The sequence below is a fragment of the Lithobates pipiens genome, unplaced genomic scaffold (genome assembly GCF_037356315.1).
Source record: "Lithobates pipiens isolate NorthernLeopardFrog02 unplaced genomic scaffold, aLitPip1_a1.2 Scaffold_13, whole genome shotgun sequence".
In the NCBI taxonomy this organism is placed as follows: domain Eukaryota; kingdom Metazoa; phylum Chordata; class Amphibia; order Anura; family Ranidae; genus Lithobates; species Lithobates pipiens.
In genome coordinates, this window is record NW_027507718.1 from 482151142 (window position 1) to 482169962 (window position 18821).

Consider the following 18821-nt stretch of genomic DNA (forward strand, 5'->3'; position numbering starts at 1 on the left):
ATAATACATAACCCTTGCATTCAACGGTCATAAGATTTACATATGCAAGCAAGATCGTCAGCTAAGGCCCTCTTAAAGTTGAACTCCAGGGGAAGAGGTAAATACACACACATATAGCTGCCCATACACTATACATTTAGACTGTACAATCTTTCTACAAACTATTTAAGATTTACCAAGAACAAACCTAAACTATCCGTTCAATTTGTATCCAATCGGTCCTTCCACTACAAAGCTGATGGTAGATCTAAAGGAGATTGTACAATCAGAATGAATATTGAATGGACAGCTTAAAGGAGATGTTTTAATTGCCAAACCATTTGTATTTTCTGCTCAGCCAGACTTGAGGTTCACAAAGCTGTGTCAGACAGCAGAACCACAATGGTGACCTCACTATCCTCGACTGCGGTTAAGCAATGAAGCTTGATCGCTTCTCTAACCAAAGCCTGGTGATTGGACAGTAAAGGAGCAGCAAAGGAACTGATAAGCACATCTCAACACTTGTTCTTTGCCAGCACATGAGCATGTACCCCACCCAAGCAGCCAACCCATGCAGTTGATATGGAGTCAAATAAAAGAGTTTAGTTTCAAGGTGTATGTATAGCCTAAACTAGCTTTGGATAGATACGGGAAGGGTTAAGATCATGCCAGTCTATTTTGGTTGTCTTTGTACCAATGAGAAAATTTCCCTTCAGTTCCTGTCCCGAGGACACCAGAGGAAGTTAGAGAAAATCTCCCAAGGTGAGAGGGATTCCCCACTAAGCCCCTGTACACATGGTCGGAGATTCTGCCAACCAAATCCGTCGGATTTTGTCAGTCAGATTTAGTCTGACGGATTGTGTCCGAAACTGTTGCATACACATGGTCGGACTAAGTTGTGGAAAAATCCGATCTTTCAGAACGTGATGATGTAATTTCATTACGATGGGACTAGATTCAGGCTAGTAGCCAATAGCTTTGATGTAGGAATTTGATCTGAGCATGCGTGGCACTTGGTCCGATCAAAATTCTCTACACATGATCGGATTAGGTCCGACCGGCCCAGTTGGTCGGGAAATATTTCCAACATGTTGGAAAATTGGGTCGGACGGAGATTCGGACAGAATCAGTCCGATGCATACCACACATAGTCGGATTATCTGATGACACGATCTGATAAGACGCATTCCGACAGATTCTCCAACCGTGTGTACACGGCTTTAGACAATTGTTCTGGAACAGGTATCCCTACTAAAAGATCTACCTCCACCTTTCGATTTGATGGACTACACTAAAATGTTGGATTTCCCCTTACTTTCTTTTTAATTGATAAAGGTCAACAGTACAAAGATGGAAATCTCCCTAGGGGAGAGGAATTCACCTCTTAGACAGTTGTACCAAAAAAGGTGTCTCTACTAGAGTTACCTCTACCTTTTGATTTGAGGGACTACTCCAAAATTTGGATTTTCTGTCACTTTCTTTCTGACTGACAAGGGTCAAGAGTGCAAATAGAGGTGTGAATCTCCCAAGTTGAGAGGAATTCCCTCTTAGACAGTTGCCCCTGGAATTCGTGTCCCAAGAGAAGGATTTGCCTCCTGGATTTGAGGGACAACTCTAACATGTTGTATTTCCCCTTAATTTATTTTCCATTGATACGGGTCACCAATACAAACAAAGATGGGAACCTCCCAAGGGAAGAGGAATTTCTCTCAATTTATTTTTCTTTGACAATGATCACCAGTGCAAATAGAGGGATGACCCTCCCAAGGTGAGAGGAATTTTATCATAGACAGCTGTCCCTGGAATCAGTGTCCCAATCGAAAGATATACCTCCACCTCTTGATATCAGGGACAACTCTAAAATGTTGGATTTACCCTTACTTTCTTTTTCTTTGATAAGGTTCACCAGTACAAAGATGTGAATCTTCCAAGGGGAGAGGAATTCACATCTTCAGTTGTCTCGAAGCAGTTGTCTCTACTAAAAGAGTCCCTCTTGATTTGAGGGACTACTCTTTTGGCTTTCCTCCTTTCTTTCTGATTGACAAGGGTCACCAGTGAAAATAATGGGATGAATCAAAGGTGAGAGGAATTCCCTCTTATGCAGTTGTCCATAGAATAAATGTCCCAAGACAAGGGTTTAACTTCACCTTATGATTTGAGGGACAACTCTAAAATGTTGGATTTCTCCTTACTTTCTTTTTTTATTGATAAGGGTCAACAGTACAAAAACGGAAATCTCCCTAGGGGAGAGGAATTCACCTGTTAGACAGTTGTCCCCAGAATGGGTGTCCCTATTGAAAGATTTACCTTCACCCCTTGTTTTGGGGACAGCTCTCTGTTGACAAGCAAGTGCAAACAGGGGGTGAATCTTCCAAGGTAAGAGGAATGTCCGACCAACAAAGTTTGAGAGCTGGATATAAAAATTTTCCCACAACATGATCCGATCGGACTTTGTCCCATCGTTTGTAGAGAATTCCGATCGGACAAAGTGCCATGCATGCTCAGATCAAATTCCTAGATCAAAGCTATTGGCTACTAGCCTGAACATAGTCCCGTCGTAACTAAATAACGTCATCACGTTACGAACGATTGGATTTTCCGACAACTTTGTCCAACCATGTGTATGCAACACCAGTTTCGGACAAAATCTGACGGATTTTGTTGTCGGAATGTCCGACCGTGTGTACAAGAGCTTAGACAGTTGTCCCTGAAATCAGTGTCCCAACTGAAAGATTTACCTCCACCTCTTGATTTGAGAGACAAACTCTAAATTGTTGGATTTCCCCTTACTTTCTTTTTCAATGATAAGGGTCACCAGTACAAATAATGATGGGAATTTTTCAAGATGAGAGGAATTCACCTCCTAGACCGTTGTTCCTAGAATGGGTGTCCCCTGTAAAAATGCACCTTCACCTCTTGTTTTGGGGACAGGTCTAAATTTTAGATTTCCTCTTACATTTGTCTTCATTAATAAGGGTCACCAATATGAAGAAAGATGTAAATCTTTCAAAGAGAGAGGAATTCTCCTCTTAGCCCTTGTACACACGGTCGGAGATTCCTACAACCAAATCCGTCGGAGTTATTCCGACGGATTAATTCCGGAAGAGGTCCGGAAGTGATGTTGCATACACACGGTCGAACTAAGTTGTCGGAAAATCCGATTACACATAACGTGATGACGTTATTTCGTTACGACGGGACTACGTTCAGGCTAGTAGCCAATAGCTTTGGTCTAGGAATTTGATCTGAGCATGCGTGGCACTTTGTCCGTCGGAGTAGGCTACACATGATCGGAGTATGTTCGATCGGAGCATTTTGTTGGAAAATTTTACGGGCAAGTTGGAAAAGTTGGTCCGTCGGATATTTCGACGGAAACAGTCCGATGCAGACTACACACAGTCGGAATATCCGACAAAACGGACCGATAGGAAACATTCCGACGGAATCTCCGACCGTGTGTACAAGGGCTTAGATCCCTAGTGGTTCCTGAAACAGGTGCCCCATTGAAAAAAAAAAGCCTCCTTGTTTTGGGGGACAACTCTAAAATTGCGGATATTCCCTCACTTTCTCATTGCAAACGATCATCAGTACTAAGAGAGGAGTTACTCTTCCCAGCAGAAATTAGAATTTGAAAGAGGATCTAACCCTTCCCTCCTATCCAATAACAAAGAAAAGAAAGTTTTGCCTAGGGATATACTTTAAGCAGTTACTGAACTCACATGCTATCCAAGGCAATAGTATAATAAATAACTTACAAGGGAGTTTGGCAAATTAGAATTCAACGACCACTCTGTAAAATTTAGGAGACAACAGGTAATTTTTAAACACCAGACAACATGTTTCCCCACTGACACCAAATCACAGGGCCAAGAGGTTAACCAGGTGTCTGGTTTCTGGCTACCTTTTCTCCTGGGATTTGTCCAGCCCTGAAATAACATTAGCAATTTGCTTAACAGCACATCCAACCAACCAGTGCCCAGGACCATCTTGGGAAATGACTACAGTCATATATTATTGAGGTGCAACCAAGCAGTCAAGAACTCCTCCACAAGTTCCTAAACAGGTGCCCAACTGCAAATTCCACCAAAAGAAGTCCACATCTCCAGATCATCAGCATTTTACTCACTCCAGCTTCCCCATAGTACAGATTACATCTTAACAGCTATAAACCATTTAAGAAGGAAGCTTCTACCGAGATAGCCAAACCACCTCCAAAGACAGCTGCTGGGCTTCTTGTTTACACAAGTCCATTATCCCCCTCCAGTGATAAAATAGGTGCAACACCCTGGAAGCCGTCAGAATTGGCACTTGTGAGATAGTGCCCCCAATTGATTGTTTGCTTTACCAAAGACAAGACAAAAGAAGCCCAGGATTAAACTTCTAAAGAGGTCGTTCAGATACATCCATTAGTGGAATTGCTTTATTATCTGAAGTTCTTATCCTAAAAAAAAAATCAGCCCCTTTGATAGACAAAAAAAACGGAAACCACATCTGCTCTATCCAACCTAACGAGCCACCGGGCAATAATAGGCAGATGAGCCAATCTACAAACGTTCCAAAAGGAAATCTCTTTACCTTCAATGTAAAAAACAAAAAAAAAACAAGCAAATACAGTTTGGTATTTACCATCAAACCACAAGAGACAGTACTGGATGTGCTTACAATTAACACGCTTACCTCTTGCAGAGTCTGAAAACGCAATTATTCCAACAATAAGAAGGACAAACTGAAATTCCATCACGAAGGACCCGTTTAATGTCTTTCAATAAATACCTAAAAGGCAAAGAAAAAAAAAAACATCTGAATTCAATACTTATTTATGACCATCTTCAAAGAGCAAAAAATAATATTGCTTTAAATTAGAAAAAAAAAATCATTACTCTGGTCTGTATATCTTAGCAAAAACATAAAAATTCTTCAGGCTAGAAACTGAAGTCAGCTCACTGAATGCAGAAAAAAATAAACATTAAATCACAGAGTAACCAATCAGCTATCATCTTACACTGGCCGACAGCACAAAAACTGACAAAAGCTAAAATCGGATTGGTTGCTGCCAGTCCCTGCACTTTGCATATATTGTTTGTATGAAATATCCAAAAACGGAACTTACATGTGCGCTCGCTCTCTCTCTCCCCCCCTCTCTTTCTCTCTCTCCCCCCCTCTTTCTTTTTCTCTCTCTCTCCCCCCCCCCCTTCTCTCTCTCTCTCTCTCTCTCTCTCTCTCTCTCTCATATATTAATCGCTTGAGCTCTGGGAAGGTTTTACCCCCTTCACGACAAGGGCATTTTTTGCTATTCAGCACTGTGCTGATTTAACTGGAAATTGCACGGTCATGTAACATTGTACCCAAATGAAATTTTTATTAATTTTTTTCATACAAATAGAGCTGTCGTTTGGTGATATCTGACCACCACTGGGATTTTTATTTTTTATTATATATACAGTAAAAGACAGAACATTTTGAAGAAAAAAGAAAAAAAAAAGTATTTTCTACTTTCTGTTATAAAACATATCCAATAAAATCAAATTTCTTCATCATTTTATTGTTGTGTCAGTGAATGTATTTTAAAGAGCTAACAGGTGACAGAATGAACATAGAAGATAATAGTTTCTTTTTTTTTTCTGTAGCTGCCGAGATGCTAAACCCTATTCACATCCGTGCAATTTTTTTTATTGCAGGGCAAGAGGAATCTCATACTTTCCTATGGTGCCTGTTCACATCTATGCAGATTTCACTCGTCCTTCTGGTGCGAATTGGTGCGTTTTTGGCCCCAGAGACTTTAAAAGAATCACACCAAAGGTTCATCTACATCCATTTAGGCTGGAGTCACACCTATGCCTTTTTAGTGCTTTTTGCATTTTGCAGATTTGTACTACAGAACGTGTTCCATAGGAAACCGTGTTAAATGGACTGTAGTGCAAATCAGCAAAAAGCACTAAAACTGCATAGGTGTGAATCCAGCCTTAAGAAGCATTTTTGACCCTTTTTTGCTATAACAGGGTTCCTCCCCAAGACACACAGGAGATATTGCTTGTTATTGGGCAAAACGAAAAAGTATAAAAAAGGCATTAAAAAACATCAAAATTATGTTAAAAGTGCACCAAAAAAAATAAAAAATAAAACATACAAAAAAGGCATTAAAATCAAATAAAAAGTGTACTAAAAATGTGAGAAAGGCATGAAAACAAATCAAAGCGCATTAAAAAATGCACACACAAAAAACACATGAAAAGTGCAGATGGGCAAGTGTGAATCCAGGTTAAAGACTGATCTTATAAATGAGCACCCTATGTATATATACCCCTGCGTCTTCCCCAATCAGATAGTGCTTTGGTACATAATCCTGTCTCCGAAAAACAGGTTCTTTCACTTGCCCATGATAAAAAATAAAAAAAATAAAAAAAATTCTCAATTCTTTAACATACTCCGACTAGGCGTTAAAGGTTGATCTTCAAAATTGTACACTCTTTAGTACCGAATCCCTAGTCCCCACCATTAGTCAGATAGTGCTTTGGTATGTAATCCTCTCTCCGAGGGTTCTTTCGCTTGCCCAATCCTTCCCGTGACACTCGGGACAAAGTGCCGTTGCCACCAATTAACTGTACAAAATAGATGTCAAAGGCCGTCGGGATTTACAAATGCTCCGCAAAACAGCCCAAAGGTGTGCATTAATTACAGCCGCATACACTGGGCTCACTCTCACTCTCTAAACAGTTGTCTGAATTCCTGGCTCTTGTAAAGGCTGTCTACCCTGGGGACACACAACAATCCTCGCATTGAATCCAGCGCGTTAAATAATTACACCTTGTATTTTGGCGTACAAATTTCCAATGGGGGCCTCTCAGTCGTGCATCAGACAGGAAAAGGCCCCTGCAAGCTGCCTTTCGTGAACTCTCTCTGCTGGCCTTCGAAAAGGTTAATAGGACAAATCCACGTCGGCTCGAGCGAAAAGAAAAGCAGAAAATAGCCCCCACGTGCTCTACGATTCCCATACAGTATAGTCACATTGATAGCCCCCTATGAAAAGCCGTATTGAGCGAGCACAGTGGGGCTACAGTAACACACATTGACTCAGGAGCGTTCATGAATGCTACACTGTCCCCTGCTTCTCTATTGGGCTCTTGGATGTTCTTCCATTTAGCGAAGTCAAAATATCCAGATGTTCCAAAGCAAACGATTGGCCAGCGTTAGTTTAAGCTTCTAGTGAAAAGAATATTGATCATCGCCATGAATGACCCTTTAAAAGTCTTTAAAAGTCTTCCTCGGCACCTTCTGTTAAATACACTTGACAGCACGAAAGGAAAGCAAAAGAGTTACGATCAGCCGGTGCAAAGCATAGCTGTTTCCGAAGGTCAGCAGAGTTGAAAAGTGACTTACAACTTCCAAGAAAGTTTTGGTTCGAAGACTTGGATCTGATCACCCGAGGCAGGAAGTAACTCAAGAACTTCGCATTAGGAGACAATCACAACATATTCGAGTAGAAATCTTTAGAAAACACATTCTCAAATACATTCAGCACATGCTACCGGTTTCTGAAATTTCCTCACGAAAATTAAAAATGTTTTCATTCATCGCTATTCCTAATTAATCAAATTATTCCAAATGTAGCGGTAGTGATTCACCTTCAATTGGACTTTTTGAAGGACAAAACCCGACTCGTTAGAAGTGAAGAATGGGCTTGGAGAAGCTACGCAACGTCTTCCACGTTATAGAACAAGTCCACTTGAATGTGATGAACTACTACTAGATACAACATGAGCTGTATAGAGGAGACCCTTCAACCTTCTACCTATTTACAAGGAACCAAAAATATGAAACACTGGCAATATGAACTACCACTAGATACACCATGATCTGGGTAGAGGAGGACCTTCAACCTCGCACCTAATTCTGGCAAGGAACCAAAAATACGAAACACGGCCAATACCAATAATGCCAAACAATGCGAGAAGAACATTATCTGTATTCTATAAACACCTGCCCAGTGTGCCAATCGCCCTAAATTACTCATTTTAAGTTCACAACACCAACCGACCAATCTACATTATTCCCGTGTCATACACATATCTAGCCGTTGGGTGTCCAGCTAATTACTACAGAACTAGCACATTATGCTTTTCCTTTGGAAACTCTTGAAACCGTTCCCATAATGAATATATTATGTTTCTGACACCATCCTTGTGATTAATATAGAATGTAATTCAGGCGATGATGATGATGATGGCCTACATTGTTTGGTTAATAATGTCATTATCCGTGGCTTATGGAGTCCGTGGCCCAAGGGTTGGATACAGTAAAACATATGCAAGTCATATTTGCTTAACCAATGCATGGCATCTGACATCATTAAGGGCTAGAGAAGAGATGTGTGAATACAAATATAATGAAATGTATTGGTAGAGGTGTTACAATGCTCTAGGTGGTGACGGTCCTGGTTGGTGCTCATACACGCGGTAGGTAGTCATTATTCAGTATATAGGTGAATATGCATGGAGACATTTCACACAAGGTCTAGATGGTTTTAAAACCATTTCTAGGGTTAGGTGGTACACCTCCACCATCCCATCATGTCATGTTTAGTAAACAGGGTAATATTAAGGTGGTATTTACATCTGAAATAATCCTAATAAACCAAAATAACATCAATACATAGTGGAGACTGAATACAACCTGGAGGTGTTAAATTAGGGATCTTTAAAGGGACATACATCCACAGGGACAACCTCTCCGGAAATCAGGGACAGGACGTGAGCATGTGTTACAAGGAACTGTATACCGCAACAGGGGGTCGGCGTGAGATGTAGGGGGGGGGGGGAGAATAGTTATAAACAGGTATAGGGGGACTGAGAATTTAGAAATAATAAAGGTATAGTAGGGGGATTCTGAATTTAGTAATAAACAGGTATAGGGGGATTCTGAACTTAGTAATAAACAGGTATAGGGGGATTTGGGGTTTAGTAATAAACAAAATATAAGGGGGGTTTTTGTATTAAGTCTGATCTAGTAATAAACAGGTATAGAGGGGGATTCTGAGTTTATCCTGATCTAGTACTGAGTATGTATAGGGGGGGTTCTGTATACTGTCTGGTCTATTAATAAACAGGTATAGGAGGGAATTCTCCATATGGCCTGATACAGTAATGAGTGTAAGAAAGGGGGGATTCTAACTTTATCCTGATCTAGTAATATACAGGTATTGGAGGGGGTCTAGAAATGATTGGTATATAGATATATAGAGGAAGCAAGTATGTGTGGGGGGGGGGGGTTCCATATGGCTTAATATAATAATGATCAGGTATGGGGGGGAACTCTGGATTTAGTAATAAGCAGGTATAGAGGGATTCTGTATATCACCTGATCCATTACTATTGGGTATATCGGGGAGGAAATTCTGTATCTGATTCTCAGTCCATATGGGAGAATAGGATAGGAGTGCAGAATACTGTATATGGGAGAATAGGATAGGTGTGAGGAGCATTTGTCATTATATCGTATATGAGATATTAGCAGCCTGTCTTATAATGATCCATATGGGACTCTAGCATTGCTCCTCACAGTGACCCCAGCAGGAAATGCTCTGTAATCCTGGATGTATAATGTACTACTGGATGTATATTGGGAGTATTATTGGGTCTATTCTGCATGTATTATTGTGTGTATTACAATTGGATACATTGTTATTATTGGATGTATTATGTATCTGGGATGTATTACTGGATGTATATTGAACTGCATTATTGGATGTGAATTAGATGTATTATTATTATTGTGTGTATTATGTACTATTGGGTGTATTATTACTGGATAGATTATTATTGGATGTATATTGGGTGTATTACTGCATTTATATTGGATGTATAATCAATTGTATTAATGGACATATTAATATTGAATGTTCTATCACTGGAGGTATTATGGGAAGTATTATTGGGTATATAATAAATACATTTTTAGCATATATTATTATTATTATTATGGGATGTATCATGAATAGTATTATTAATTGTACAATTATTGGACGTATTATTAATGAATGTTCTATTACTGGAGGTATTGTGGGATGTAATATTGGGTATATAATGAATAGTATTATTATTGGGTGTATTGGATATAGATTGCATTATTGGATATATAGAGTAGTGTGGGGTGTGTTATTGGATATATAATACATTCTATTATTGGATGTATTATTATATAATGAATAGTATTGGGATGTGATCTATGGGACATACAGTATATATATATATATATATATAATGAATGGAGTAGATGGGGGGGTCGTACCTCCAGGCCGGTCCCAGGTGGTGCTCGGTGTCCGGTGCTCCGGTCAGGCTCTCCTCCTCCTCCTCCTCCTCACACCATGTCGGTCCTCAGGCTGCCCTCATCCCTCCTGTAATGTCCTGTGCCCGGAGTGTGGGGGGGGGGAGGGGGGGCCGGGCGATGACACACAATGAGATCCAGGGAAGCCCCGCGGCAGCCTCGCTCTGCACTCCCCGCAGGCTTTGTGATAGAAGGGACCGCAGAGCAGAGCAGCAGAGCCCGCCCACCTCAAACTTCTAGCCAATGGCGGCTCGGCGCTCTGCCCTCCCAGCCTATAACGGCAAGAGAGGGATTTAACTCTTAGAGAGCTGCAGCTGTTGCGCTGAGAAGGTGGAGAAGAGCGGAAAGTCCGAGCGCTGGGGGGGACGCAGGAGGCATTCAACACCGTGTACTACAGAGGAGCACAGAGCACACCCCACATAGCACAGAGCACACTGCATAACACCAAGCACAGAGCACACAACACAGAGCACACCCCGCACAGCACAGAGCACACTGCATAACACCCAGCACAGAGCACACCCCACAGAGCACACTGCATAACACCCAGCACAGAGCACACCCCACAGAGCACACTGCATAACACCCAGCAAAGAACACACCCCACAGAGCACACTGCATAACACCCAGCACAGAGCACACAACACATAGCACAGAGCACACTGCATAACACCCAGCACATAGCACAGAGCACACCCTACATAGCACAGAGCACACAACACAACACAGAGCACACTACATAACACCCAGCACAGAGCACAACCCACATAGCACCGAGCACACTGCATAACACCCAGCACAGAGCACACCCCGCACAGCACAGAGCACACTGCATAACACCCAGCACAGAGCACACCCCACAGAGCACACTGCATAACACCCAGCACAGAGCACACAGCACAGAGCACACTGCATAACACCCAGCACAGAGCACACCCTACATAGCACACAACACAGCACAGAGCACACTACATAACACCCAGCACAGAGCACACACCACAGAGCACACTGCATAACACCCAGCACAGAGCACACCCTGCATAGCACAGAGCACACTGCATGACACCCAGCACAAAGCACACCCTACATAGCACAGAGCACACAACGTATAGCACAGAGCACACCCTGCATGATACCCAGCACAGGGCACACCCTGCATAGCACACCCTACATAGCACAGAGCACACTGCATAACACCAGCACAGAGCACACTGCATAATACCCAGCACAGAGCACACAACACAGAGCACACCCTGCATGACACCCAGCACAGAGCACACCCTACATAGCACAGAGCACACTGCATAACACCCAGCACAGAGCACACAACACAGAACACACCCTGCATGACACCCAACACAGAGCGCACCCTGCATAGCAAAGAGCACACGCTATATGACACCCTGCACAGAGCACACCCTACAGAGCACACCCAACATAGCACAGAGCACACTCTACATAGCTCAGAGAACACCCTACATAGCACAGAGCACACCCTGCATGACACCCAGCACAGAGCACACGCTACATAGCTCAGAGCACACTCTACATAGCACAGAGCACACCCTACATAGCACAGAGCACACCCTACATAGCACAGAGCATACTCTGCATGACACCCAGCACCGAGCACACACTACATGACACCCAGCACAGAACACACAATACATGACACCCAGCACAGAGCACACCCTGCCTGACACCCAGCATAGAGCACACTGCATGACACCCAGCACAGAGCACACACTACATGACACCCAGCACAGAGAACACCCTTCATGACACCCAGAATAGAGCACACTGCATGACACCCAGCACAGAGCACACCCTGCATGACAACCAGTACAGAGCACACTGAATGTCACCCAGCACAGAGCACACAATACATGACACCCAGCACAGACCACACTGCATGACACCCAGCACAGAGCACACACTGCATGAGAGCCAGCACAGAACACACTGCATGACACCCAGCACAGAGCACACCTTGCATGACACCCAGCACAGAGCACACCCTGCATGACACCCAGCACAGAGCACATACTACATGACACCCAGCACAGAGCACACCCTGCATGACACCCTGCACAGACCACACACTGCATGACACCCAGCACAGAGTACACCCTGCATGTCTACCAGCACAGCGCACACTGCATGACACCCAGCACAGAGCCCAGCCTGCATGAAACCCAGCACAGAGCACACACTACATAGCACAGAGTACACCCTGCATGACACCCAGCACAGAGCACACTGCATACCACCCAGCACAGAGCACACTGCATGACACCCAGCACAGAGCACACAATACATGACAACCAGCACAGAGCACACTGAATGTCACCCAGCACAGAGCACACAATTCAGAGCACACTGCATGACACCCCAAGACACCCATGGCACACACTACATGACAACCAGCACAGAGCACACCCTGCCTGACACCCAGCACTGAGCACATTGCATGACACCCATCACAGAGCACACAATACATGACAACCAGCACAGAGCACACTGAATGTCACCCAGCACAGAGTACACAATTCAGAGCACACTGCATGACACCCCAAGACACCCATGGCACACACTACATGACAACCAGCACAGAGCACAGAATACATGACACCCAGCACAGAACACACAATACATGACACCCAGCACAGAGCACACCCTGCCTGAAACCCAGCACAGAGCACACCCTGCATGATACCCAGCACAGAGCACACACTACATGACACCCAGCACAGAGCACACCCTGCATGACCCCCAGAACAGACCAAACTGAATGACACCCAGCACAGAGCACACACTACATAGCATACCCTGCATGACACCCAGCACAGAGCACACTGGATGACACCCAGCACAGAGAACACCCTGCATGAAACCCAGCACAGAGCACACCCTGCATGACACCCAGCACAGAGCATACTGCATGACACCCAGCACAGAGCACACACTACATAGCACAGAGCACACTGCATGACACCCAGCACAGAGCACACTGCATGAGACCCAGCACAGAGCACACCTTGCATGACACCCAGCACAGAGCACCCACTACATGACACCCAGCACAGAGCACACACTACATGACATCAAGCACAGAGCACACCCTGCATGATACCCTGCACAGTGCACACACTACATGACACCCAGCACAGAGCACACCCTGCATGACACCCAGCACATAGCACACTGCATGACACCCTGCACAGAGCACACACTACATGACACCCAGCACAGAGCACACTGCATGACACCCATCACAGAGCACACAATACATGACACCCAGCACAGAGCACACTGCATGACACCAAGCACTGAGCACACACTACATGACACCCAGCACAGAGCACACTGCATGACACCCATCATAGAGCACACACTCCACTCAGCACAGAACACACAATACATGACACCCAGCATAGAGCACACACACTCCATGACACTCAGCACAGAGCATACCCTGCATGACACCCAGCACAGATGTCACACACTACATGACACCAAGCACAGAGCACACACTGCATGGCACCAAGCACAGAGCACACCCTGCATGACACCCTGCACATAGCACACACTACATGACACCCAGCACAGAGCACACCCTGCATGACACCCAGCACAGAGCACACTGCATGACACCCAGCACAGAGCACACATTACATGACACCCAGCACAGAGCATACTGCATGACACCCAGCACAGAGCACACATTACATGACACCCAGCACAGAGCACACATTACATGACACCCAGCACAGAGCACACTGCATGACACCCAGCACAGAGCACACCCTGCATGACACCCAGCACAGAGCACACACTCCATGACACTCAGCGCAGAGCACACAATACATGACACCCAGCATAGAGCACACACTCCATGACACCCAGCACAGAGCACACTGCATGAGACCCAGCACAGAGCACACCTTGCATGACACCCAGCACAGAGCACCCACTACATGACACCCAGCACAGAGCACACACTACATGACATCAAGCACAGAGCACACCCTGCATGATACCCTGCACAGTGCACACACTACATGACACCCAGCACAGAGCACACCCTGCATGACACCCAGCACATAGCACACTGCATGACACCCTGCACAGAGCACACACTACATGACACCCAGCACAGAGCACACTGCATGACACCCATCACAGAGCACACAATACATGACACCCAGCACAGAGCACACTGCATGACACCAAGCACTGAGCACACACTACATGACACCCAGCACAGAGCACACTGCATGACACCCATCATAGAGCACACACTCCACTCAGCACAGAACACACAATACATGACACCCAGCATAGAGCACACACACTCCATGACACTCAGCACAGAGCATACCCTGCATGACACCCAGCACAGATGTCACACACTACATGACACCAAGCACAGAGCACACACTGCATGGCACCAAGCACAGAGCACACCCTGCATGACACCCTGCACATAGCACACACTACATGACACCCAGCACAGAGCACACCCTGCATAACACCCAGCACAGAGCACACTGCATGACACCCAGCACAGAGCACACATTACATGACACCCAGCACAGAGCATACTGCATGACACCCAGCACAGAGCACACATTACATGACACCCAGCACAGAGCACACATTACATGACACCCAGCACAGAGCACACTGCATGACACCCAGCACAGAGCACACCCTGCATGACACCCAGCACAGAGCACACACTCCATGACACTCAGCGCAGAGCACACAATACATGACACCCAGCATAGAGCACACACTCCATGACACCCAGCACAGAGCACACCCTGCAGGACACCCAGCACAGAGCACACACTACATGACACCCAACACAGAGCACACTGCATGACACCCAGCACAGAGCACTCCCTGCATGACAAGGAGCACACTGCATGACACGAAGCACAGAGCACACTGCATGACACCTAGCACAGAGCACACTGCATGACACCTAGAAGAGAGCACTGCGCCCAGAGCCCACCCAGTTGTGTGACATTAGCAAAATAATATTCGCTAATGTCTTCCTGTTTCTCTTCCCGTCCTATCAGGAAGTGGATCCTCAGACCCGATTGGCTGCTAGTCATAAGTCCTGAAAATTGAGCACAAGTCGCCACTGCTGCAGAGAAAGGAAATGGGGAATATCTGTCCTCAAAAAATGAGACATCAGGGGTCTGTTTAGACCCTTGAAATGACACCCAGCACAGAGCACACTGCATGACACCCAGCACAGAGCACACACTGCATGAGAGCCAGCACAGAACACACTGCATGACACCCAGCACAGAGCATACCTTGCATGACACCCAGCACAAAGCACACCCTGCACGACACCTAGCACAGAGCACATACTACATGACACCAAGCACAGAGCACACCCTGCATGACACCCAGCACAGAGCACACTGCATACCACCCAGCACAGAGCACACTGCATGACACCAAGCACAGAGCACACACTACATGACACCCAGCACAAAGCACACTGCATGACACCCAGCACAGAGCACACAATACATGACATCCAGCACAGTGCACACCCTGCCTGACACCCAGCACCGAGCACACTGCATGACACCCATCACACAGCACACAATACATGACAACCAGCACAGAGCACACTGAATGTCACCTAGCACAGAGCACACAATTCAGAGCACACTGCATGACACCCCAAGACACCCATGGCACACACTACATGACAACCAGCACAGAGCACAGAATACATGACATCTAGCACAGAGCACACCCTGCTTGACACCCAGCACTGAGCACACTGCATGGCACCATCACAGAGCACATAATACATGACAACCAGCACAGAGCACACTGAATGTCACCCAGCACAGAGCACATAATTCAGAGCACACTGCATGACACCCCAAGACTCCCATGGCACACACTACATGACACCCAGTACAGAGCACACCCTGCATGACACCCAGCACAGAGCACACCCTGCATGACCTCCAGAACAGACCGCACTGCATGACACTCAGCACAGAGCACACACTGCATGACACCCAGCACAGAGCACACACTACATAGCACAGAGCATACCCTGCATGACACCCAGCACAGAGCACACCCTGCATGACCCCCAGAACAGACCGCACTGCATGACACTCAGCACAGCGCACACACTGCATGACACCCAGCACAGAGCACACACTGCATAGCACAGAGCATACCCTGCATGACACCCAGCACAGAGCACACTGGATGACACCCAGCACAGAGCACACCCTGCTTGACACCCAGCACAGAGCACACCCTGCATGACAGCCAGCACAGAGCACACTGCATGACACCCAGCACAGAGCACACACTACATAGCACAGAGCACACTGCATGACACCCAGCACATAGCACACACTGCATGACACCCAGCACAGAGCACACCTTGCATGACACCCAGCACAGAGCACCCACTACATGACACCCAGCACAGAGCACACACTACATGATATCAAGCACAGAGCACACCCTGCATGACACCCTGCATGACACCCTGCATAGATCGCACACTACATGACACCAAGCACAGAGCACACACTACATGACACCAAGCACAGAGCACACCCTGCATGACACCCTGTACAGAGCAAACACTGCATGACACCCAGCACAGAGCACACCCTGCATGACACCCAGCACAGAGCACACACTACATGACACCCAGCACAGAGCATACTGCATGACACCCAGCACAGAGCACGCCCTGCATGACACCCAGCACAGAGCACACACTCCATGACACTCAGCACAGAGCACACAATACATGACACCCAGCATAGAGCACACACTCCATGACACCCAGCACAGAGCACACCCTGCAGGACACCCAGCACAGAGCACACCCTGCAGGACACCCAGCACAGAGCACACACTACATGACACCCAACACAGAGCACACTGTATGACACCAAGCACAGAGCACACTGCATGACACCTAGCAGAGAGCACTGCGCCCAGAGCCCACCCAGTTGTGTGACATTAGCAAAATAATATTCGCTAATGTCTTCCTGTTTCTCCTCCCGTCCAATCAGGAAGCGGATCCTCAGACCCGATTGGCTGCTAGTCATAAGTCCTGAAAATTGAGCACAAGTCGCCACTACTGCAGAGAAAGGAAATGGGGAATATCTGTCCTCAAAAATGAGACATCAGGGGTCTGTTTAGACCCTTGATATTTCACCAAAGCCCAAAAACGAGGCTCCTAAAAAAATTGTAAACAATTAGTAAAAAAATATTGTAAAAATGTATAAAAAAATAAAATACTGACACCATCCACTGGCCTACTGACACCAATCTTTGCTCTACTGACACCGTCCACTGCTCTGCTTATATCGTACATGTGCGTTTGTACTCTGGGGTGCATAACCTAATGCAATAGGCTGTGCACACCAATGCATTTCTATAATGGACTTACTGTAAAACTCATGTATTGTTATATATACTATTATTGGATTTTTATTGTTTGTTTTGTATACAGTTTCCTATGCTACAATAACTCCTAAAGAAGCCACGTTTTGGGTGATGATCTTAATCATGTAATCTGACAGTCCTGTTTATCAGCTAGTCTTGATCGGTAAATGGTCCTAGTCATCAGATCAGCAGATAATCCTGGTCATCAGATAGTCTTGATCATCAGATAGTCCTGGTCATCAGATAGTTCTGGTCATCAAACCATAAGATTATTGTAATCATCAAGTCATCTGACAGTGCTGTTTATCAGCTGGTGTTGATCGTTAGATGGTCCTGATCATCAAATCATCAGATGGTCCTGGTCATCAGGTAGTTGAAATCATCAGATGATCGTGATCATCACATGGTCCTTATCTTCAAATGGTATTTATCATCAAATCATCACACAGTCCTAGTCATCGGATGGTCCTATTCATCAGATAGTCCTGGTCATCAGATGGTCCTAGTCATCAGGTGGTCTAAATCATCAGATGATCTTAATCATCGGACGGTCCTGGTCTTCAAATGGTCTTGACAATCAAATTATTAGACAGTCCTAGTCATTGGATGGTCCTAGTCATCTGATTGTCCTGGTCATCAGATGGTCCTAGTCATCAGGTGGTCTAGATCATCAGATGATATTAACCATCGGACGGCCCTGGCCTTCAAATGGTCTTGACAATCAAATTATCAGACAGTCCTAAAGTTCTAGTCATTGGATGGTCCTAGTCATCTGATAGTCCTGGTCATTAGATCATCAGATAGTCCTGGTCATTAGATCATTCACATGGTCCTGGTCATCAGGTGGTCCAGATCATCAGAGAGTTCTAATAATCATCAGGCAGTCCTGGTCTAGGAATGGTCTTCACCATTAGCTGGTCCCAGTCATCGGGTCAGTTCTGGTCAGGTGGCTCAGATCATCAAATGGTCCTGATGTGGATGTCACCAGAAAAGAAATGGAAGGGAAAATCTTCAAATGGGGACACACTAGTTCTGGCAACAACCAGGGATTCCCTCACTTT

At 45.5% G+C, this 18821-nt stretch overlaps 1 protein-coding gene across 4 annotated transcripts in view; it reads right to left on the minus strand.

Annotated features, from left to right (window-relative positions):
• Positions 1-18821, minus strand: part of FGFRL1 (fibroblast growth factor receptor like 1) — a 255180-nt gene that overhangs the window by 208441 nt on the left and 27918 nt on the right. The window contains exons 1-2 of one of the 4 annotated variants that reach the window (XM_077477956.1): positions 10264-10482; positions 4657-4752 (exon numbers count right to left, since the gene is read on the minus strand). In XM_077477956.1, coding sequence (XP_077334082.1) covers positions 4657-4717 — 61 coding nt within the window. In that variant the 5' untranslated portion in view covers positions 4718-4752; positions 10264-10482. Of the gene's footprint in view, positions 1-4656; positions 4753-7601; positions 7738-10263; positions 10483-18821 lie in introns of those variants that run through there. The other 3 variants (XM_077477953.1, XM_077477955.1, XM_077477954.1) reach the window with 3 other exon arrangements.